Raw genomic sequence first — 23,906 nt, 5'->3', positions numbered from 1 at the left:
CTCCATCTGACGCTGTCTGTGGAAAAAAATATGGCTTTGAGGGATGTAAACAGCCTAAGCAGCGGAACGGACAGACACAACTACCGCAAAACAGGAGCGATTAAACTGAAAATCTTCAGATTCCTTCTTTTAGACCTAAAATGATAGGAACATACACCCCCGAGTTGAATTTGCCTGGAATTGTCCTTTAAGATCGTTGAATAAAAGTGATATGATCTGATATAATAATATTTAAAAAATGGACAGAGTAAACTAGCAAAAGCAGGGAACAAGAGTGCCAAATCATGAAATGTACAATAGAGTTAAATGAACAGCACATACTCTCTCTTATTCTCATCACACATTCAAACAAAAGCACACACATAGACAACAGTCCAACTATCTCCATCTCCCATCCTCACCCTCATCTAATAACCACACTCATGCACATATTAATAATCAGACACATTTACATACACACTCACTTGCTTACTAAGTAACCAGCGCTTTGATAAGCATGAAAATGTGTAGGAATTTGTACATAAGATAAATTCTGTGGGGAGGACATTCCACTGACTCAGCTACCAAATTGAGTTCTACATTGTGGGATGTTACACTCACCCCTTGTAACAGATCGAGCTACTCGTACTGTGTTTTCAGAGCAGAGTGTAACAAACTTCTTATTTTGAACGTTTCTTTCCTGCCAACTCCCAGGTGTTGCGGTATCTGGTAGAGTTTGAGCTGAAGGAGAGTGACAACCCTCGCCGCCTGCTGCGACGGGGAACCTGTGCCTTCAGCATCCTGTTCAAGCTCTTCTCCGAGGGCCTGTACTCAGCCAAGCTTTTCCTCACCGCCACCCTCCACGAACCCATTATGCAGCTGCTGGTGGAAGACGAAGACCACCTGGAGACAGACCCAGCCAAGGTTACAGAGCGCCTCACTCCAGCCCAGCAGGAACGCTTTGGAGAGAAGGGCTCTGAGGACTACAAACAAAGGGTGCAGGCTGCCGTGGAGGCCAACGAAGCCAAGCTGGTAGCTCTGGTCAACAAATTTATCGGTTACTTGAAGCAGAACACCTACTGCTTTCCCCACAGCCTGCGCTGGATCGTGTCCCAGATGTACAAGACGTTGTCGTGCGTAGAGCGTCTGGAAGTGGGCGAAGTGCGCACCATGTGCACAGACCTGCTGCTGACCTGCTTCATCTGTCCCGCTATAGTCAACCCGGAGCAGTACGGGATCATCTCTGACGCTCCCATCAATGAAGTGGCCCGCTTCAATCTCATGCAGGTGAGCGGCTGCCGAGTTTTCCCTCCTTCACACTTCCACACATGGGAATCATCCTACTGTGGGCTAACTCTGCATCACTTTTTGTTCCACAGGTGGGGCAGCTTTTGCAGCAGCTGGCCATGACCGATGATGATGCAGACCCCAGGAGGAAAAGCAGTTTGTCTAAATTCGATAAGGTGTGTACCAAGCCAGTGCGACGTTAAGTCGAACTGCAGCTTGACTGCTTGAGATTCTTCCTTGTACTGAGTCGCCTCTCTGGGTATCTCTGTCACCAGAGTTGCGTTGCTGCCTTTCTGGATGTGGTGATTGGAGGACGAGCAGTGGAGACCCCGCCCATGTCCGCCATGAACCTTTTGGAGGGCCTCAGCAGAACTGCGGTCTATATTACGCATAATCAGCTGCTAGCACTGGTAAGCTCTTTTACTGTTGATATCTAAATGTAACAGTGGTATTTGAATTCCTGTGAAATGTGAGAACAGTACACACACACAGTAAAACTGCCAAGCAGCATCATAGGCACTCCCTACAGGCCAGGTCATGTGATCAGAGATGAGAGCACCATGCCGCATCCATTTGCATGTTTCCCTGAAACCACTTAAAGTACTTTCAAATGGGCTCTATGCACAGCTCCACCACTTCCTGAATTTAAGGCAGGTCCTTCATTTCCTGTCTTACATTATTGGACACACTGATTAATCCAGGTGTGTCTGAGTAGTCACAATGGTCAGACACACCTGGATTAATCAGTGTGTCCAATAATGTAAGACAGGAAATGAAGGACCTGCCTTAAATTCAGGAAGTGGTGGAGTTGTGCATAGAGCCCATTGAAGTTCATGTACGGGTGGAGCATACAATAACTAAAATACTTAACTATGCAAAGCTGTGCATTAACCTTCCTTATGATGTAGATCATTTTGTTGAGTCTGGTGTTGTTTCATATTTTGATGAACAGATATATAATAATAAACTTTATTTATAGAGCGCTTGTCAAACGAAAGTACAAAGTGCTTAACAGAGAAAAATGAGGACCACAGTTAAAACAAGAGAGAGTTTACACAGACAGTTAAAGGATACAATAACAAAAAATAAAATGACAATAAAACTAGCAGGGCTGGGTAGAAGCAAATAGATAAAACAGAGGAAATCAGTTAGTCAGATAAAATCAGGAAAAGCGAAACAAAAGAAATATGTTTTAAGTAAAGACTGAAAAGACGACACTGACTCCGACCACCTTATTTCCTCGGGCAGGTCATTCCAGAGCCTTATATCTTGTTACACCATCTGTCCTCCAGAGGGTGTTATTTATTGTTTTATGTGACCAATACCATGGTAACTTTTCTGTATGTCAGTGTTATAGAGACCTTAACCTACAGAATTGTCACTTTGCACCATTTGCATTGTTTACAACTATGTATTAGTAGGTCAGTCATGATTATGCAAATCACTTTTTAAACGGAGCTCGGCAAGTGAGTCACTTTTACTTGAATGCCAATAGCAGTGTGTGAAATCTCTAATAGACGTGTGACAAACACTCTGGACTTTTCAAGGTATCCTGCTGAGATGAAAACAGACCAGCTAGTTCCCTGAATTGCTGATGAATCAATTGCTATCACAGCAGAAATGGGACAAGAGGAGGGCTGTATGCATCAGCCTCTCTCATTACCTTAGTGTGACCTCTGCATGCAGTCTATGTACATTATGCTGTTATGGTGCAGCTTGAGTGAGTTTTGGTTAATTCTTATGCACGAGGCTTTGGTGCTGAATGTTTTCTTCCACATTTTAGGGGTGTGCCAAAAATCAATTCACAACTCATTTAATATGATTCAGAATCGATATAAAATGTCCTAAAATTGATTTTAAAAAATAAAAAAAATGAAGCAAATCTGCTGGCTGTCGGCCTCCAATTCCTTAGAATTTAAAAGGCAGCATGGTTAACTGCACTTTTTTTTTTTTTAAATAAAGAGGCACTTTTAATTTTGTTACTTAAGCAATATGTGATTTTGCTTTTATGCTGTTTATACAGTTTTATACAGTTTCAACAATTCCATCTAAGCATGGATAAATGTTTAAAACTCAATAAATGTGAAAAGGGCACTTTAGTCATTCTGTCTTGCAAAGCAGACTGAAGTAGATCATGAGGATCCTTTGCACACCGATAGACTGAAGCAGAAATCATTATGAATCAAATCGTTTTGAATCGAAAATCGATTTTGAATCGAATCATAGCCCCAACAATCAGAATTGAATCTAATCATGAAATAGTAAAAGATTCCCACCCCTACCACATTTAGCAGAATACTTTTTAGCAGTAAACTGAAATAATGCCATGTGTAGTGTGTGTCACATTTCCTTTCACCAGGCAATAGTTTGGATTCATATTGAGCAGTAACTTCCTGTGAGAAACTGCTGACTGCTAAGGACTGATGGACTGTGTCTGGGTTGTAGGATAACAGAATAACATCCTGTACTTCCTGTGTAGGTGGACTTTGTGCGGAGTGTGACTGCGGGGGACCACCTCCGGGAGGAGGAGCACATGGCTCTGGAGAACCTGCTGGCCAACGTGCCCCAGTCTCGAACCGTGAAGAGCAACAGTCTGGAGCTCACTCCCTCCAACACCCCCCAGCTCTCCCCGGCTACCACTCCTGCCAACAAGAAGAACAGGCTTCCCATAGGTAGCTACCTCCGCGGGCCTCTGAACCGTCCTGCCGCTCTTGTTTTAGAATAGATGATCTGTTGATGCACTCATTATGATGCAGCTTGTTATTTTCCAAAAGTAATGTTCTAAAGGATATCTTGCTTTATAGGAATATCACAATTTGAAAGCAGAACCAGGAAAGAGAAGTGTAATATGTTGTCTAATGAGAAGCAAAATAAACAAGTAGAGCTGAGTGGTGATGGCTAGTGAAAGCCCTGTGTGTTATAGGAAGCTAATGAGCTTCTTCTCAGCTTGTTATAAAGATAATTAGCATGGCCTGGATTGAAGCTCAATTACAGAAATGACAACCAATTAAATTACCAAATATAAATGAACTCATTTTAATTGGAATGGATGGAAAAGATGCATAGACTACCTTCATTAGCATTTTCAAGATAAATGATTCTGTAGCAACATCCCCTTAATTAGAGCTGAACCACTTGTGCTTGCTCCTCTGTAATATGACATTTATATAATCTTGACTTGACACTTGAAATACTTTGAATTCTGAGATGTACTCTGTATTCTTTCTCCAACTCCCTACCTTGTCCTTCTCCTTTCCTCCTGTGCTGCCAATGAATGACCAGGACAACACTTAGCTGCTATTACATCCTGGGACCCCACAACCACCACTCTGTCTGCTCACATTCCATTAGTAACCCCTTTTGGTGGGTAGCCTGTCAGTCGTGCTAGAGCTGGAGAGAACTTAACCCATGTATCTGGTGTCTCACGCAGTTAACACTCATCTAGTCCATGCTCCCTAGCTGCACAGTAACCTCCCTGCCTCGCCACTGTAAACTAGCACTGTTCTTGTCCACGTGCTCTCACCATGCTTGCTTTGCCTTGCAGTTATTTGGCTCATTGTCAGGTTTTTTCACTCATTATATTTTCTAAGTTTTCCCGTTGTTTGCTTCCTCATTCAGCGGAATATGGCTATTCATTACCAGGTAGAGTGGGGAAAAATCAGTCTTCCACCTTTCCCCCCCTCCTGCTTCGTGCTTGAGTTGTGGTAAAAACGAAGTAGACGCGAGTGTAATATTTTTACACAATGTCGGTAGCTCTACTGGTGTAGCTCCCTTTTTAGCATCCACACATCCCATTATTTTAACAATGCCAAGGCTTTAGATTGTGTTAGTGCTTCATAATAATGAATGGATACAAGTACATGTGGGCCACAGATTCAGAGCTTCTAGAGCTGCAATCTTATTGAAGGGTGCATCATAGAGTATAAGCGGCATACTTTATATGCTCAAACTCTGTAATGGCTCATACTTAGGGGTTATAGAGACATTGTTAGTGAAACCACTTTACCCACAATGAGTGTGATATGGTCGCATGTCTTCACTTCAAGGACGTCCACGGCCTCAAGATAGTTATACACTGTCTGTACCTAGATTTTCTATGTTCTGTAGCCCCGAAACATTTGGTCGAAATACATCAGAACTGTCTTTAGAATGGCATTATTTGATTGGGCCTACCATCGTAATCCCTGAAACACTGCGGAAGCACGTCACTTAGCATTTAAACATGCACAGTCTTATTTTATGCTAATATTTGATGTCATGTGCTAATATTTTGGAAAGGTGCAAGCAGTGTTGTCATTTTTGTGGTAAAATAAAAGTCATAAAACTAACATATTATTGTTAACTAACTAGTTCTAACGTATAGAAACGAGAAGTAAACTTGTCTGAAATGTCATACCAATGTATAGCTACAATGAAGAATTCAAAGAATATTTTTTTTAACATTTTGTTTGTCAAACTGATAAAAGCCACTATGACCTGCAGCTCATTTGGAATTACAAAACTTATGAGATACTCAGGTCATCTATTTGCTCTCGAAGAATAGTTACAAGGAACACAGTGGTGTGACATCACAGATGAGAGTTTTGGTTGTCTAGTTTCAAGCTTTGTGCTGAATTATTTGTTGACGTAACTATTGCTTGGTTGTTTAATATAAAACATGAATTTGTGGATGTACTGCCTAAACCCAAAGACATAACTAATTCAAACAAAATCAAACACATGCAGTTATTCGGTGCAATAATGCAAAAATCACAAAATTAACAGTGGTTTCCTACTAATTCCTTCCAACCCACCAACCAGCAGCTGCTCGAAGCCGCAGCCGTACCAACATAGCCCAGGAGGGGGAGGCAGAGGCCAGCTCCCAAGAGTCTCTACAGGAGCTGATGCCAGAGGAGGTGCTGGTGATTTCACTAGGAACTGGTCCTCAGACTGTCCCCGGGATGATGTCAGAGAATGAGGTAATGTGACTTGAATTAATGTACTAATTTGCAGCAGAGATGATGATGTGATAAATTCAATACCATATTTTTTCCTGTCACTGAAGGGGACGAAGACTTCCTAGAGATGGTGTCATGTATTTTGCAGTGCTTTGTGTGTACTAGCAATATTATGCAATTAATAAGAAACCTTGTATCTACCTGACTCAAATTTAATTGTCTCCTCTTTGTTATTACCCCTAGCAAGAATGACTCGGGGCAAAGTAAGTTTGCAACCAAACCTAAGTGATATCTATACACCTTTCTGATGTATGCGCTTCCTCTCTCTACCAACCTCTAGGTTTTGAACCTGCAGATGGCTGATGGGGCCCAGGGGGATGGCCATGCTGATGATACCAAGCTGCATGGTAAACCAGACAAAACCCTGCGCTTCTCCCTCTGCAGTGACAATCTGGAAGGCATCTCTGAGGGTCAGTCTGGAGTCTGATGACACATAAAGCTAAAACACGAGACAAACAAATTGCTGCTGTATTTTATTTTTCTGTTTTCAGAGTAATATTAAAAAAGCTGGATAGCATCATTGTTATTGGCCTTTAGCTGCTCATTTATCTTGTCATACACATTTATATGGACAAAAACAAACAAGCAAACAATGCTTGCAATTGTTGCAATGGATATTTTACTGTCACACTCAAGCATACACTATTACACAAATGCCATAATCAGCCACTATAACCTTAAAGCTGATTACTAAATGATTTTGTCACTCTTTGTACCTTTTTGGTTCATTTCCTTCCTCAGGTCCATCCAATCGTTCCAACTCGGTGTCGTCTCTGGACCTGGAGGGTGAGTCTGTTTCTGAGCTGGGAGCTGGACCATCAGGGAGCAATGGGGTGGAGGCTCTACAGCTTCTGGAGCATGAACAAGGTACATGTTAGGGGCAAATGTCCAAATGTTGATTTATTATTGAGTTGTAAAAGTAATGTGAAGCATATCCACAAGCCAGACTAGTCTAACACACTCTTTCCTTTAGCCACCACCCAGGACAACCTGGATGACAAACTCCGCAAATTTGAGATCAGAGACATGATGGGTCTGACGGATGACCGGGACATCTCTGAGACCGTCAGTGAAACGTGGAGCACCGATGTGCTCGGCAGTGACTTTGACCCCAACATGGATGAAGATCGGCTGCAGGAAATAGCAGGTGGGGGGGCATGGCTCTGGTGCCTGTATTTGTTGGCATTCACCATCTAAGCATCTGACTGATCTACACAGCCTGGGTGATCGATCGTTACACATTTTATGAGATGAATTTGCTGCAAAGTGCAACTTGTTCAGAAGTAGATTTAGGGAAATGTCATCACCTTGTGGTACGTTGGTGAAATGGCATCAAAAGGCAGGTCCTTATTTCATGTGTGGCCCTAGTTTGATACATTTCTGTGATTTGAAAAATAAATTAAATTTCATTTAAACACTTATATTGTTAACATAAGTTTACATTTTCTCTAATTGAGACTACAATAATAATTCAGACAAGTGTTTCTATTTTATTATTCTAAGGTTCAAGTATTTATACTTATAAGAAATAACACTGAATAACATTGTGTCAGATCTTTGGACCCCTCTGTATATCCAGAGTTTAGTTTGCATTATCATTATAATTCTAATATGCTGATATGCAAGAGACACATTTTAAGTAGACAATGGAGGTTAAGTTCAGCTTTTACACTCTGAGCTCAACTGTGACAATAAGATAAATGTTGAAAAGAAACAGAAAAAAAGAATATTTGAGTCCACTTAATTCAAATTCCATTCTCCCTGTATCCTCTGCTTCAATCTTTTCCTCAAAGCCTTCCCCCTGCCCATGTCTTTCCCTCTCTCTCTCTGTCTCTCTCTCTCTGACATTCATTCAGTCCCTGCAGTCTTATTGACCTTGGTTCCTTCTCATTTGCATCCACCATTTTTCATTCTTCGGAATATGGCGTTGGGGGACTTTTCCATCATTAAGTGAATTTACAGCGATTTCCTTATGTGTTTTCTCCAAGGGATTGGGTTATGAGATGCACATTAAATATCCATTAATACCTCATTATCCCACTGATAAGATTACCATGATAATGAGGCAGAAATTCTAATTGTTTCACTTCTTGTTGTGCCACTCATTTAATCATCCACCTGAAAGACAAGTACTCTGCGCCCCTACCTTGAAGACTGTAAACATGGACAGCGGGATAGAGCTCTCCCACCGCCAATGAGAGCCCTACCCCCGCCAACATCAGTACACACTGTTGCCTGGGTGCTGGCATGCACGCGTGCTCATGGCGTGTGTGTGCCGCGAAGTGGAAGCATGATGTACCAGGGGGCGCGGCTGCCACAGGTCGGCTTTTTGGTCTTGAGCCTTGGCCACTGACTCCCACTCACACCTGCTCAGCTCTTTTCCCCCTCCTCCACATTCTTCTGCCTTGTTAAGCCACAACTTCCTAAATGGAGATAGAGGGACACTCTGCTGAGGACTTTGTGGGAGGGAGAGCGAAGCAGTAATTTGGTGGTGAGTGATGCAAGGCTTAATCAACAGATCAAAGTCATGGCCCTGGAGGCCAGGGCAGGGTGAGATATTACCATTAACCTCTGACCTTTGGCACAGTGGTATATGTGCCTGTGGGTCCCAGCATGAAATCCATGTGACCTCCAACTCACTGCATTTCTGTATGCAAAGCTCACTATCTCTGAAGCAGGGACACCACCACCACATATTTTTTTTGCTGCTCTCAGACCTTTTCACAGTTTTGTTTGAAAGTCAGACCTGAAGGCCTTAAATCGATGTAATGATAAAATTTTTAATCGAGGTGTAACACAAGAAATGAAATGCCATATATAGAACAGAGCATTAATGCATATAACTCAAAAAATCAACCTTTTTTTTTTAATCAGAGGCTTCTTTTCTGTAGTGACATTCTCAACTTCTCACATTGCTCATTTCAAATCTGAATTATTTATTAGAACTAATTACAGAATATGAATCAACAGCGCTGCCTTAACTACATATACTAGAGATGCTTGGCAAAGAAGGTGCCTTCAAGATGACTTTGCTGCTACAGAGGTGGCTTTTTGCTTGTGCGATGCATTTCTAGGTAAATTAAAAAAAAGAAAAGTAGTTTCATGCTGCTGAAAGAGTTTAACCCTTTGTCTGTGTCTTTGTGTTCTCAGGGGCAGCTGCGGAGAACATGCTCGGGAGCCTGCTGTGTCTTCCTGGCTCGGGTTCAGTGCTGTTGGACCCCTACGGCTCCACCATCTCAGAGACCACGAGCGAGGCCTGGAGTGTGGAGGTCCTGCCCAGTGACTCAGGTGGGGAGCCAGGTTTCATTCTGCTGATGCAGACAGCCTTTGACTGTTGTTTTTGTTCAGTTATTGCTTCACTTCTCGCACTTGATCTCCATGTTTGTTTGCATGCATGTATACGCATACATGCATATGTTATGCCTGTTCAGTATGGTGGGGGATGGGGACACCAGGTGTATTTGCACCGCATACCATACCAAAAATGTGTGCGATACATCTGTCTTCATGTTTGTGTGCACTTGCCTGTCTTTCAGGGCAGATCTGCCTGTGCCAGTAAAAGGCAGCTCAGAGTTTCCTTAGAGGGACCACCAGGTGTGTTTGCACCTGTGGTGGAGCAGTGGGGAGGGAATCACAAGGAGAGCAGCTGGCCTCAGTCACTTTACATGGTGTCAGGTTGTTTTCTTTGGCTGGGCTTTGTATTGCATTGCTCTATATTGCAATGTGTACATTGTGTTTTGTTATCACAGTAATCAGTCAAGGCATTCCTTGTGTAACGGTGTCACCGCAAATTCAAGTACAATGTGACATGTATAAAAAAAAGCAATGTATACTGTAAACTGAGTGTTCAGTCCAAACCTTTTATTAATGAGAGATTACTTGCTCAAGTCCCCCTTTTGAAAACCAGTGTTTTTGTGGGAATCAGTACAGAGCTTTATTAACTGTGTTAAGTGTTTCTTTGAAAAGCCTGGGCCTTATGTTAATTGAAGTAGTACACCATTTCAATATGTGCAGTGCAGAAATGACATGCATGAGTGTCTTGATTGCTTTTTGTTCCGTTTGCTGCCCCTGTTCTGCTCAGTAATAGTGTGATCGGAGGCTTGCTTGGAGTAGAGCGCTTGTTTCATGGCTAGGCAGCAGAAAACTACACTCTGAAGAGCACTTCACCAACACATTATTACTAACGAGCATGCAAATGAGTTCTGCTGTTAGTATGCAGCCTCTGGGTTCGACCCAACAGCTCCATTGGGTAGCCAGAGAATTGGCCGCACTAGCTTTATGGTTTGGTTTGGCAGTTTTAAGACATGGTAATGTATGCTTTGTTTGATTTCATGCATATGTGTGCACTTGCTTTTCCAATAATCATAACAGAGGAGGGGCTGGGGTAGAAGAATGACCATCATCTGTAGCAAACTGCCACAAATATGGTGGATTATGAGCTTCTTTTAAATGATACTTTATTCGCACTTCCAGCGAGGAAAGTACACATTATTGTCTCGGGTGTCGGGTTTTTCTAAAGTGCCAGTTGTCTTTTGGGTTTGCTTGCAGAGGCCCCGGACCTGAAGCAGGAGGAGCGTCTGCAGGAGCTGGAGAGCTGCTCAGGAGTCGGCAGCACCTCAGATGACACAGAGGTCAGAGAGGTCAGCTCCAGACCCAGCACACCAGGCCTCAGCGTCGTCTCAGGTATACCATCTAACTATCCCACCTCCTCTCCCTCACTGCTGCCCTGTCTGCGTACGTTTTCTCACTAAAACAATCGGTTCCATTTCTGAATTTGACTCCGTAGTCCTTTTGTCTTCTACAAACTGAAAACTCATTCACCTACCTCTCCTAACTCTCCTTGTTTCCGTGCGGAGCGGTCATGGTGCTGGGAGGGTTGTTAGCCAGCGAACTGGGGGTCAGTGGGAATTTTTCTGTATGACACAGAGGTTAATGCTGCTTGTCTTTTTCTGTGGGCTCAGGTGGACATGCCATGTTGACATGCATGAAGTAGTATCCTAGATTAAGAAGCCAGCAGTGACGTTCCTGGCTCAGCTCGCAGGAAAACGTCCCCCGGGATCCAGCCGATGGATAGTCTCTGCCTGATGATCACTCTTTTCTGTGTCTCTCCCCTAACCCATGGGAGCTTACGCTACCAATTTAGAGTTCCCACTGGGTTCTCATCTGAGAGGGACCATACAGCATAGTCTAAAAAAAAGAAATCCTCTTTTGTTTGAGAAACATTGAACATGCAGGCTCTCTCTCCTGACTGCTGAGACACCTCACTGTAAAGGTGATACTGAGCTGCTTTTGTCCTGAATGTCAACACAACTGTTTTTTCTTTTGTGCTGCAGGTATCAGTGCAACCTCAGAAGACATCCCCAACAAGATTGAGGACCTGCGGTCAGAGTGCAGCTCAGACTTTGGAGGGAAGGACTCTGTGACCAGTCCAGATGGGGAGGAGTCAGGCCACGGTAGGAGAGTGTCACATCCCCGCTAGGCTAGCGAAGCCATCAGTCCACTGTCTATCTGCTCAGAACAGCATCAGCCAGAGCCATCAGTCCCTGTCACTTCTACAGCTGCCACCAAGCTAAATCACCGTTTCACTCACCATAGGCGTAGTTGTTACTTAAAACTAGACTGGAGAGTTAAGTGTTCTTTATTAGCCTGGCTGGGGAATCATGTTTTAAGGTCACGCTAGAGTCTTTAGCCATTTTTTAAACAGAATATCTGCAGATTAAAAGTTGATTTAGTTAACGCCGTTAATTGTCTCATGTCCTCTGTTTTTACAGGAGCACACCATCTGACATCTCCACCCTCACAGGCTGATTCCTTACTGGCCATGTTCGATCCCCTCTCCACTGGCGAAGGTAATTGGCGCTCCCAGAATGCTCTACAGCCAATCAGAGCTAGAAATGAGTATCATTAAATTCCCTCCCTAATGTCATGGATACACAGAACAGCTTGAGCTCTGCGAAATTAACCAAAAGAGTGTCTGTACCCCGCAAACGAGCCTTACTTACCAAAGCTTGTAAGTGCAAGTGAAATGTCATTTCATTTGGCTCATTTAGTGTCTCGGATTATTCTTAGCGGAGTCTTTGTTCCTGCTCCTGTGTGTTTTTGTTTGTAGTGCAGGTGAAAAGTGTTTGAGAGAGAAATGGTGGTGGCTGTGTGTCTGTGGCAAGGTGAAGGTATGACAGGTTGAGAGACCTCACCCCAGGCTCTTTGGCACTGTCCCCTTGTCCCACTGTGCTCATGGCACGAGTCTGCCATTGGAAGCTTTTCAGGAGAGAGTGTCTACCCTTGGAACAGGTGGCCTACCTACACCTAGGGCTCATCTCCCACTAACATCTCTCTTTAGCACTCTCCCCCACTTTGGAGGTGTTTTTATCTGCAGGTTTTATTATGCCTCCACGCCGGCGACAACAATGGCCAGAGACAATGTGTGTCCGGGTTGTCTGTCCATCAGTCCATCCCATTCTCAGGAACGCTACATTTCCGGAGTGCCTTGGGGAGTCGCTTCAAATATGGCACAAATGTTTTCTTAGGGCTCAAGGATGAACTTTTTAGATTTTGGTGGTTAAAGGTCAAGGTCACACTGACATTCCATATGCCCATTATGACAAAACTTCACACACATTTCTAATGGGAGAAAAATATATAGTGATGGCAATTTATATCCAAAGTACAAATTATTTCATTCATTTGTGACAGTGATCATTACAACTGTGTGTTTTTATCAGAATCAACTTTATTGGTCAAATGAATATATACAAGGAATTTAATTATATTTCTGTCAGTGCACTTTCACACTATTACAGTAGATCTGCAGCAAAACAAAAAAAAACAACCCAGCTAGACAAAGTGAAGTCAATTCAACTTTATTTGTATATCTATTGCCCTTTTTTTTTTTTTTAATCAAATTCCTTCAAAGCCCTCAGTAAATATATTATATGAGTCTGGACAGACAAAGCTGTAAAACAGTGATCCTAGTTGTATTAGGTTAGCTGATGCAGCGCTACATCTCAATAATCTACAGTACTAGTAGAATTCCAGTAACATATTAACAATTCTTCTACTTCTGAATGACTATTTCCATATTGTCCATTTTCAAATTTACTTTTTTTAAAATATATATTTATCTTTGTCTTTCATAACCTTAGGCTCGTCCACTGGTACAATAGTGAGGCCTAAAGTGCACTATGCCAGGCCTGCTCACCCTCCACCCGACCCTCCCATCCCAGAAGCCAGTGCCCTGGGGCAAGACACCCGCCACTCTCTCTTCACACCCCACTGCCTGGCCCAGGCTGAGCTGGAGCACACCAAGCAGCGCCACTCCTTCCCTGACAGGCTGGTCCGTAGCCGCAGCTCTGACATCGTGTGCCCAGGCCGCCGGCCCACCAGCGACCCCGGCCTTAACCGACGGGTAGCAGTCGAGGAGCGCGACCCCGCCGGGGCCTTCGCCTTAGGACCCTCTTCATCCCCCAGCAAGGACTCTCTGAAAGGAGAGGTAACCAGCTGCAGTCGTGCTCTGTGTTCATGTCAGAGAAATGAAGCATAAAAGCCTCTTGAAAATACTTTCTCTCGTAGCCACTTTCACTTGTTTTGTTTGATAAACTACCTGCCAGTTCCCAGTTGTGACATGTTAATGTCCATTCAAAGGCTGAGGACAGAAAAGACAGTGACGATGAGAAGTCTGACCGCAACAGACCCTGGTGGAAGAAACGTTTCGTGTCGGCCATTCCCAAAGGTAAGCACACGGGCCACTTGGTCATTTTAGACCTGTCGTCTCTTCTAGACTGAAAAATGTAGTTCTGTACATTTAAAAGTGATCAGTTTGATTGCAGTGCTCCTTATATGTTTTGTTGTCGGAGGCAAAAAAATTCTCTTAATCACTACTGACAGGAAATATCACACTTTAAAGAGCAGAGCGAATACCAATTTATAATGTGAGAAAGAGAATGATGATCCATGTTGTCCACTCCATTGCTGATGTTCCAGTTGGAAAATGATGTTTCTCGTTGTTTGAAGTTCCTCCAGAGACATGTCCAGTCCTTTTTCTCTCACGTCTCACTGGCTGCAGATTTATATAGACTTTTCAAAGCTAATCAGTCATCAGAGAAGCTTTAGCTGTGTAGATTGTTTGGCTGTAGCCCTCCCAGCAGTGCTGTCAGCCAGCGGCTAATGGTCATTAGATAGACCTCTCTGTCATCAGCACTGATAGATGACACATCTCTTGTTGCAGTTCCCCTCTACAACCATCTCTCATACATCTGTCTGGGAAATAATGAGCTGTGCCCACACGGAATGACTGCTTATTACTTTTTCAGATAATGATGTTTTCTTAAGTAAACATTAAATTGATATTCATAAAATGGAGGACTGCGTGCACATGGTAACGTAAAGTGCCGTGACGCCTTAAAACCACCAGCTCTCCCGCCGAACCTCTGTAGAGTCCATTGTGTTTGTTCTGTTGCTCTGCACGGTGACGCACAAGTCAGTTGTCCTGCGGAGCAGCAGCCTGTGTGTGAAAGGCCAACCCTGTCTGTTGTGTTCCTCACAGTGCTGTATTGGACGGCTGAGAGTGATGTCCCAGGTAACGCTTCCATGCTGTCATCATCCAGATAGCTTTACTGCTGGAGCCAGCGGCTGCGTGCCCATGCTGCTTTGTAGATGTGGCCTTAGAGCTTTAGAGCTGTGATGTGACATGGTGTAGCCTGAGCTCACACACCCACACTCTTCATCCATGCATCCGTTTTGTCACCCTTTTCCTTTTTTTTTTTTTGCTACAGTATGTTACCATTTTACTGTATAGAGAATACAGAATATCAGTGTAGATACACCACCAAATGTCTCCTGAGTGTGTTGTTTAATTGTAGACTGTGTCTCTCTTGTTTGTCCTGTTTCCACAGCTTGTGTTAACAGGATAAGCCTCAGTATTTACCTGTATATAGACATATGGACTTCTTACAATGAGTTACTGTCGATATTTGTGATATTCTGGTTTAAATCACCATTTCAATATTCTTTTGCTCTTTTCTTGGTAAAGTTCTGCAACTAGACATTTTTTGGTTCCTCTAGATGATACCATACATCTCACATTGAGATTTTTAGTCTCAATAATACTCATGGAAAAAAACAAAAAAACAACTAAAGTTTTAAAGTGGCTGTCAACAGCTGACTCATGATCAGCCTGCCATCCAGTGATAGTGAAAGTGGTGTCACTCTGCCCCCAGTCAGTCATCACATGTCTCTCCTCCACAGCTCCAATAGCAGCGTTTAGGAAAAGGGACAAACAGGAGAAAGATGAGGAGCGTATCCCACAAGGTCCGTCCCAATTTGGTTTCATTGAACTGACTGGCTGAAACTAATCCACCATGGTGTGTTTGATTTTAAATGTTATCTATTTGTTGGTGGGATTGTTAGAAGACCCAATGCCCAGGCTGAGCAGTCAAGCACAGGCAGCTGAAGACATTTTGGACAAGTACAGGAACATCAAGAGGCCCAGCCCGAGTGATGGAGCTGCAGCTGGAGCTTCCTATGACGGTACAGGAGGTCAGAAAAAAAAGTGCCCCATATGCATATAACATTCACTTGCTAATACAAGGTTAAAATGTTCAAATTGTATTTTCAATTATTTTTTAATATGTTTACAGATCTATGTGTTGAAGACAGTGTGCATGACTCTCCAAGAGAAGATACTTTGCAGAACATTTCCACAGACGACCTCCCAGACTCGGCCAGCGAGACGGCACAGCAGCACGACTCCAAGTTCTCTTTCAGGTCAGACCATCACAGAAACCACAAAACTCACTCAATAGGATTTCTTGTTTTCTCAGCAGACATTGCGTAGCCATTAACGTTAATTTGACTTTTTGTCATTTGCGTTTAACCAGTGATGCAAAGAAGAAGTTGAGGTTGGCGTTGTGTTCTGCAGACTCGGTGGCTCTGCCCATCATGGCTCACGCAACCACACGGAACGGTCTGCCTGACCACATGGATCCTGAAGGTAGGAAGTCTTGTGTGTGCTAAATCTCCACTTCATTCTACTTGAATTCCCGATTGCCCGCTCTATATGCTCCATATGTTCATTTTGAGCTACTGTAAAAAAAAAAAATGGTCTCATCTACGGAGGTATGAGTTTGTCACAAACCTCCACAGGGAGCAGGGTGCAAGCTCTTTATGTTGGCAAGTATCCAACCAGCTGAAAGTGTCCTTAAGCCAAGACACCGAATGTGTACCACCTTCACCTCCCAAGGTTTAGGGCAAGGTCGGAAGAGAGGAGGCTGTTTAGAAGAGACTTTCCATATGGTGTCGGTTCAGAATTAAGTTATTACACATTGTAAATATTAAAAATACTTGTGTAATCAGGCTGATTAATACTGGCCCAACATTTTATCAGAAAGATGCAAGTGTTCTGATGTTATACAAGATGAAGAACGACCTGTTTAGTTTTCCTCACAGCAAATCTGCATGGTCCCACCTTCACATCCTGAAGCAGGGGGGGGGCAGAGTCATGCCACCTTCTGTGAAATGGATAACAGTAGAACCATAAGACTCCATCTTGGTGCCCATCAGTCACATTTGTCATGTGGAGGCGGCAGCCTGATCAGATTAGAGCAACCAGGCGTTCCTTTGTGAGCTGCGAGCAGTCTTGTCTTAATGCTGCCTCCCTGTCACCCCCCCCTCCATCTCTCTCTCTCTCAGACAATGAGATCGTCTGCTTCCTGAAGGTCCAGCTCGCAGAGGCCATCAACCTCCAGGATAAGAACCAGATGGCCCAGATCCAGGAGACCACGCGCTGTGTCAGCCGCTTTGACGCACGCACCTGCAGGAAGCTGCTGGCTGCCATCGCTGAGGATTACAGGTAGGTCTGGGGAGACGAGGGAGGCTCACTTAATGCACCACATGACGCGGGTCTTCACTTATTTGTTTTTGTTCGGTGCATAACCCATTTTTCGGCAACGACGGAGAACGATGAATAATACGATGCATTTTTTCTCTGTGTTCCCTGCAGAAAGCGGGCGCCGTACATCGCTTATCTAACCAGGTGTCGTCAGGGCCTGCAGACCTCTCAGGCTCATCTGGAGAGGCTCCTCCAGAGGGTGCTGAGAGACAAGGAGGTGGCAAACCGCTACTTCACCACCGTCTGTGTTCGGCTCCTTCTTGAACACATGGAAACCAAGATGCTTGATTTTATTAAAGGTACCATACGTCTACATTTTTATTTTGCTCATAACCGACTTGTTTGTTCTTCAGCTGGCCTTTACTGCTACCCTGTTAAGCACGTCCCTCCCTCTCTACCATCCTTGTCTGTCATCTTCGGGATATTATACATTATTTATCATGTTGTGACAGTTATAACTCCACAATTAAAAGAAGCGAATACACTGAGGCAATTGCATGTTAATGATGTAAAGGCATTCCCTTGTATAATAGTGTATAAAACAGTTCTGTTTTAAGGATTTTATGTGGTTAAATATGACCAATGTCACTTCCAAGCTGAAACTACCTCACTTAAAAACAACCAACAAATCTAGTTGCTGCATGTTTCCTGCTCTGGTGTGATTTTTCTGCTGACTCTCTCCCCTCAGCGTTCCAGGGGTGCACAGCGTCGGATGACAAGACGGCATCCGTGGAGGATTTTCTGCGCTACTTGTACGGCGCCATGGCCCGTGATGCCATTTGGCAGTATGCAAGCGAGGACCAGCTGCAGGATGCCCAGATGGCTATCGAGCGCAGCGTCATGAACCGCATCTTTAAGCTGGCCTTCTACCCCAACCAGGATGGAGATATTCTCAGAGACCAGTGAGTAGCTGGAATGTCTACAGCTCCAGACAAAAATGATGTTAGCCATAACAATATATAGACTTTTTTATACTCTGTACAGTAGGGATGTACCCGAACCTGAATACTATACATTATTCGGAAATACACAAATAATGCTTTGATCCCGCATAGCTTTTCTGTTTTTCTCCTCATTATTCAGGAGCTTTTTTCTAAAGAGAAAGAAATGTTTGGATCAGCAATAGCACATAACCAGGTGACTCTGGTTCTACACAGTAGCTGGCGGAAGCATTTTTCACATAGACAATAACGGGAAAAGAAGCGGCTATAAAACGGTGGATACATTTTTTTTTTGTGTCACAACCCCTGCGAAACGACTGGTCTCACTACCAGAATTCGATCCATTCAGTCCAATAACGTATGGAAAGTCTAGAAGAGCCGCACGATTAAATTATTTTATTCCCGTTCTGGTTAGCTGAAAGCTAAAGCGGAAGTTAGCCAGCTAGCTCGGCTGAAGTCTCTAGTGGGCCCACTTCCGGTTTCTTCCCGAATACGAATAACGAATCTGAAGTTTTTTTTAAAAGCCAGAATCCGAACCCGGATACAAATAGTGCACTGGCTGTACATCCCTACTGTACAGTGGTGTATTTTTAAATTGGGTTTGTTGGGTGGAGCAGAAAAGACAAAAGTGTGTGAATTATAAAAGTACTCCACACCCTGACAAGAGTTTTACCCATCGAGTTATGTTAAATCATCACATTCAGAACAAGCTGTGATGCCATGATGTGTGACGTAACAGTTTATCTACTTCTTTACATGCTCGGAAAATTTTAATTTAGCTCCTGACTTTAACCGGCAGCAGCTAAATTTAAAATGAATCCAGGTATCTTAATTTCCACTGTTTGAAACAATCTTCTATATCTCTATCTGCTGTCATAAACTGAGTTGTTTTGTCTTGTACAGACTTTTCCATGAACACATCCAGCGGGTCTCAAAAGTTGTGACGGCTACTCATAAAGCTCTTCAAATCCCTGAGGTATATTCTTTGACTTCCACGCATTAGAAGATACTTGTTGTCAGTCACACAGAACTTTAATGAACGTGTCTGAACTTTTCTGGTTGCAGGTTTACTTGAAGGAGGCTCCCTGGCCCTCCGCACAGTCTGAGATCAGGACCATCAATGCGTACAAAACGCCACGAGACAAAGTCCAGTGTATTCTGCGCATGTGTTCCACCATCATGAACCTCCTCAGTCTGGCCAACGAAGACTCTGTCCCTGGAGCGGATGACTTTGTCCCTGTACTTGTCTTCGTGCTTATAAGGGTAAGTCTTCTCACTGACGTTTTGAAATTAGACTCATTACTCAGCCGTATTTTCTTTAATAATTATTAGTCCATGAATTTACACCTTCAATATGGATCACGTAATTAAAAATCATCCGAAAATGCAGAAAACAAGAGGAATTGCAGTGCAGCGTAAAGACTGTTATCTGCTAACCTGTGTGAAAATATTTTCCATATTTCCATATTTATGATTATAATCTGTACGGCGTTGCGTGAGGTTCTTTCAGCGGTTAATGTGGGCCCATCCCCACATCTCCTCCCCTCCAGGCAAACCCGCCCTGCCTGCTGTCCACCATTCAGTACATCAATAATTTCTACGCCAGCCGGCTGAGTGGGGAGGAGTGCTATTGGTGGATGCAGTTCACCGCGGCGGTGGAATTCATTAAGACCATCGACGATCGCAAGTGAAGCAGAACAGCCACCTGTATGGGCAGACTGCGGGGGAAGGAGCCGGGAGACTGGGAGACTTCCCAACCAACTGCTCCCTCTGCACAGCTTATAAAACCTGGCCCACAGCCTGCTCTTTATTTGTATAGCTTGTACATAGCCAGAGACGTTGAAAGATTACAAATATATATTACTGTATGTATGTGGACAAATCCAGGTTTTAGCCGTGGTGAGAGAAAAAAAAAACAAACAAAAAAAAAAGAAAACAAACGGCCTTGGGGGAAAATTGGCAAGATGTTAACTTCCAACCTGATTTGGATCTTTCCTTTTATCTTTGTCTCTACAGTCATGTCTCACTTTTGGGGTCTGTATTAGGAATTTTATATACACACAGTTATCAATATGACATTAAATCAACATAAAAGATAATCCTATATAAAGGGACCAGACTTGCTTGATGTGATCACTGATCTTTTTTTCCCCCCGAGTGAGAGGGAAGGGCTTCCAATTAAATTTCAATATAGCGTTCATTAAATGCATTGTAACGTGGGGATTTACAGTGCATGATACTTACTGATGGGATTTAGTGACTCATAAACACTGAAATCAATTCACAATTACCATACTACTCATTAAGGTTAGTGTATCAACTAGTAGGGCAGCTTATTTCATGAATTGTTTACTTCATCCTATTCCCAAAAAACATGAGTGTCAGTGACAATTTGGACATAAGGGCCCACATGTTTATATGAAATAAAATGTATTTATTTCTGTAATTCTATTTAATGCTTTTGTTTATCTAATTTTTAAAAAATGAAAATGCATATCATGCCCATTCAAGATGTCTGAGGCAAGTGGCGTGATTATGATATACTTGCAAGAAAAGCTTGAGTTAGGAAGGCACCTTAGCAGTGAGTAGCCCTCAGGTGGGGATGCTGATACAGGGTCAGATTGTGCACAGTGTAGTGGTGGCATTTATGGAAATATTGAAAATAGTGCCTTTGGTGTGGGGCGCTCTGTACAGGTAGTTATTTTTGAGTTTTTATTTTCCTTTTTTTTCTTTAACTCAGCATAGGCATTAATACCCCTGCCCCCACACACATACACACACACACACACATACAGAAACACACTCCAGTTGGCCAACCACGTCTCCCTGAGACACCTTTGTCCAGCCGTTGCCGCAGGAACATGAGCATCTCCACATCACTGATTGTCATGGCTCTGTCCCTTTAATGCACTTGAGTTTGAACAACTTGTCCCCTCTGGTTTTCTCGGTCCTACCTCAGAGTTGAAACCAATGAGCCTGATATCAGTCTGTATACAGTTAGCTGTCCTGCATTGGTTGACACCAGAGGACTGGATCATTTTGCACTGGTCAAAAAAAAAAGAAAAAAAGAAAAACAATAAGGGGGGAGGGAGGAAAAGTTGGATATCGACCTGCTGTGATGTTTATTGTGGTCACATCACCCTTAATTAACACAAGCCTTTGTTAATGAACAAAGACATTTTAGTTTCTAATCTTATACCTGAGATGCCACATGTGTCCACATGGGCAGACTAGTGAACTATTGGATATTAGCTCTACCTCCTCATAAGTTCAAGAAAGGGACTCGTGTTTATGTGCACTTATATTTCTTTTCTTTTTTTTTCTCCCCCAATTTGGCGTGCTGTGATATCCCAGTGTCATTGTATCTTTCCAATAATAGTACACGCATGTCTTTAATTACTCAGAAACAACTAAAACTCCTTTTCTCTTGAAATCCTCTGCTTCGTTTTTGCGCACAGACGTGCCACATGTATTATAGTTTTCGATAATCCATTTCTTTTCATGGTAAATGACCTGACAGCACAATACACAGTAGGATAGAAGAGCAAATAATCAACACTATTGACTTGTTACTGACTTGCAGTTTATGCTAAAGTGGTTGGTGTAGTACATGAGTGTGGTTTTTGTCTAGTGAGTGTGTGTGAGACGACTGCGTGATTGGTTGACCCTCTGCCTCCTCTTGCATGAAGTCATTGAATGGTCTGTACATTCTCAATCATGATAAACAGTAGAATAGGATTAGTATCTGCCACAGGCCAGTAATTGAACCTGCAAGAGGATGCAAAGCCTCTCTTTGTGTCCGTGATACTTGCATATCAGAACTCGATTTATTTTGCACAAAACAGACGTCTTTTCCTGGAAGATTTGACAGGGAGCAGTGCATTTTTGAAATGTGTTTTACTTTTGGCCTTTTCCAGTCATCCCATTAAATATATTGTGATTAAAATAATATTTGAGTAGCAAAGTTAAGCACCTGACTGTTAACTCCCTGGAGCTGATGAACAGCCATGTTTATGAGCAACATCGCAAATGCGTTTTTATATCCGCCGACAGTAGCATGTGCACTAGATTCATATGTGCAGTCCACTTCCTTGCAGGGTCTGTGTAATCAATTTGATGAGAAAACCATGCACTGGAAAATCAAGTTGCAGGTTGCATCTATACTAATTAGGTTTATGTGATGTCACTTTAATTGGAAATACATACTGCACAAATCTGATGAAATTATTTGGACCTGGCTTATGTTTCAGCGTTTCCTCAGATAGCCTGGTCACCGCCGCTACGGATGACCCCAGTGATGCACTGATCAAAGCAGCAGGTTATTTACAGACAAATGCATATGGCTGTGATAGCATCTGTAAGTTTGAAGCCCTGTTGGTATGCAAGCCACCGGGACAGTGGTGTGAATGAACACAGACTAGAGAGTTTAGGCCCGTTCCTTGAAGCTTTACTGCTCTGCTCCCTGTTACAATTGAGTTGAAAGGCTGAGCAGAGAAAAAAAACAAACAAAAGTTTTTTCATCTTACATCTAATTTTACATTTAATTGTAAGCTTGCACAATTATGACATGCGGGGAAAGCCGGTTTGTCTTTACTGTGATTAATGCATTATGTAATTCTTTAAAAACAATAAAAGAAGCAGAAGTTTTTCCTTTTTTTTCTTTTATTCTTCTTGGTCTGTGCCTCTTGAGATACATTATGCATTTTCTCCACAGGAGTAATGTATGTATAGGGATATCATGTCTACTCTACGCACATGATAATGTTTCATTATTCTGTGGCTTCTTGGACAGTTGTAGGTATATCTGGCCAACAGTTCACACAATACAAGAGATGGTAGGGAAATTTATGCATGGAATATAATTGTTAGTGGGGGCAGTGGAGCAGCATCATCCAATCTAGCAGCCACAAATAGCAACCTCTCAGCAAACATTTCATTACTGCTGACAAGTGTACGGTGGATTGTAATTGGAGATATCCCCTCATCTAAAAGCCCTCCTTACTTCACCGATTGCCTTCTCTAATACTCATCTTTTTTTCATCATAAACTTCTTCGTGGGGTGCTTTGTGTCCCCTGATGATATCTCGCAATCGTTAATTTAAATTCAAATTTTGGTGTGTGAAGTTAATTAGCTGCATAAGCCAATGGCTAGATAGGCCAGATTTGGAGATTGGATCTTTTGACTGTGTGGCACTTAGCTGATGTGTGATAAAAGGAAGCTTGCTTTTTTTATTTTGTATTAAACTGCACCACATGATGTTTTATTATTGGCTAATACCTGCCTCAGCAGTGCAACAGGGAACACGGGGCTCACATTCATGAGGTGTTATTGTTAATGTAAGTTTATAAAAGGTGTCAGTGCAGTGGAGTCAGTGTTACAAGGGGATGGCAGATGGATCAAACGACAAGGAAGACGTGGTTTGTTTGTCTGATCTGCGGTTCATATTCTAGTCGGCCCTGTTGCTTGAAGATCTAAACAGGCCTGGGGTCTGCACCCAGATGGCTGTGGAATAACAGATGATCAGTCCAGCGAGGCTCATGCATGACTTCACAGGTTGGTCTGGGACACCTCCTGGATGTAGGGGAGCAGTGGGGGAGAGCTTGAACTGTGGCCTCCATCAGCTCACCATCAGCCAATGATCTCATGAAAACACACACATTATTTTGGGTCTGTTTTTTTTCCTATGGGAAAATCTAAGTTGAACATGTTGAAAATGTAAAAAAGTGTGGATTTTACAGTGAAACAATAAAATAAGATGAATGAATGAAATGAAAAATAATGACTAACCAGTTGTAGGTGCCTAAATTCAATAGATG

At 42.9% G+C, this 23,906-nt stretch overlaps 1 protein-coding gene across 7 annotated transcripts in view; it reads left to right on the top strand.

Annotated features, from left to right (window-relative positions):
- The window catches only part of gapvd1 (GTPase activating protein and VPS9 domains 1), a 31,678-nt gene extending 8,940 nt beyond the window's left edge, over window positions 1–22,738 (top strand). The window contains exons 4-29 of one of the 7 annotated variants that reach the window (XM_085787571.1): window positions 694–1,266; window positions 1,359–1,442; window positions 1,542–1,676; window positions 3,746–3,938; window positions 4,549–4,629; window positions 6,070–6,224; window positions 6,544–6,673; window positions 7,005–7,130; window positions 7,237–7,410; window positions 9,414–9,551; window positions 10,812–10,946; window positions 11,597–11,716; window positions 12,035–12,112; window positions 13,406–13,752; window positions 13,905–13,992; window positions 14,806–14,838; window positions 15,507–15,569; window positions 15,669–15,797; window positions 15,899–16,025; window positions 16,139–16,251; window positions 16,950–17,109; window positions 17,260–17,447; window positions 17,837–18,050; window positions 18,993–19,065; window positions 19,155–19,352; window positions 19,640–22,738. In XM_085787571.1, coding sequence (XP_085643697.1) covers window positions 694–1,266; window positions 1,359–1,442; window positions 1,542–1,676; window positions 3,746–3,938; window positions 4,549–4,629; window positions 6,070–6,224; window positions 6,544–6,673; window positions 7,005–7,130; window positions 7,237–7,410; window positions 9,414–9,551; window positions 10,812–10,946; window positions 11,597–11,716; window positions 12,035–12,112; window positions 13,406–13,752; window positions 13,905–13,992; window positions 14,806–14,838; window positions 15,507–15,569; window positions 15,669–15,797; window positions 15,899–16,025; window positions 16,139–16,251; window positions 16,950–17,109; window positions 17,260–17,447; window positions 17,837–18,050; window positions 18,993–19,065; window positions 19,155–19,352; window positions 19,640–19,780 — 3,996 coding nt within the window. In that variant the 3' untranslated portion in view covers window positions 19,781–22,738. Of the gene's footprint in view, window positions 1–693; window positions 1,267–1,358; window positions 1,443–1,541; window positions 1,677–3,745; window positions 3,939–4,548; window positions 4,630–6,066; window positions 6,225–6,543; window positions 6,674–7,004; window positions 7,131–7,236; window positions 7,411–9,413; window positions 9,552–10,811; window positions 10,947–11,596; window positions 11,717–12,034; window positions 12,113–13,405; window positions 13,753–13,904; window positions 13,993–14,805; window positions 14,839–15,506; window positions 15,570–15,668; window positions 15,798–15,898; window positions 16,026–16,138; window positions 16,252–16,949; window positions 17,110–17,259; window positions 17,448–17,836; window positions 18,051–18,992; window positions 19,066–19,154; window positions 19,353–19,639 lie in introns of all 7 variants that reach the window. The other 6 variants (XM_085787570.1, XM_085787575.1, XM_085787574.1 and 3 more) reach the window with 6 other exon arrangements.
- Window positions 22,739–23,906: the final 1,168 nt, after the last annotated feature.

Source organism: Trachurus japonicus, chromosome 9, assembly GCF_045865225.1.
Source record: "Trachurus japonicus isolate A0001 chromosome 9, Traja_1.0".
NCBI lineage: Eukaryota > Metazoa > Chordata > Actinopteri > Carangiformes > Carangidae > Trachurus > Trachurus japonicus.
Note: the sequence above shows the minus strand (reverse complement) of the source record. Positions and strands in the feature narration are given on the sequence as shown.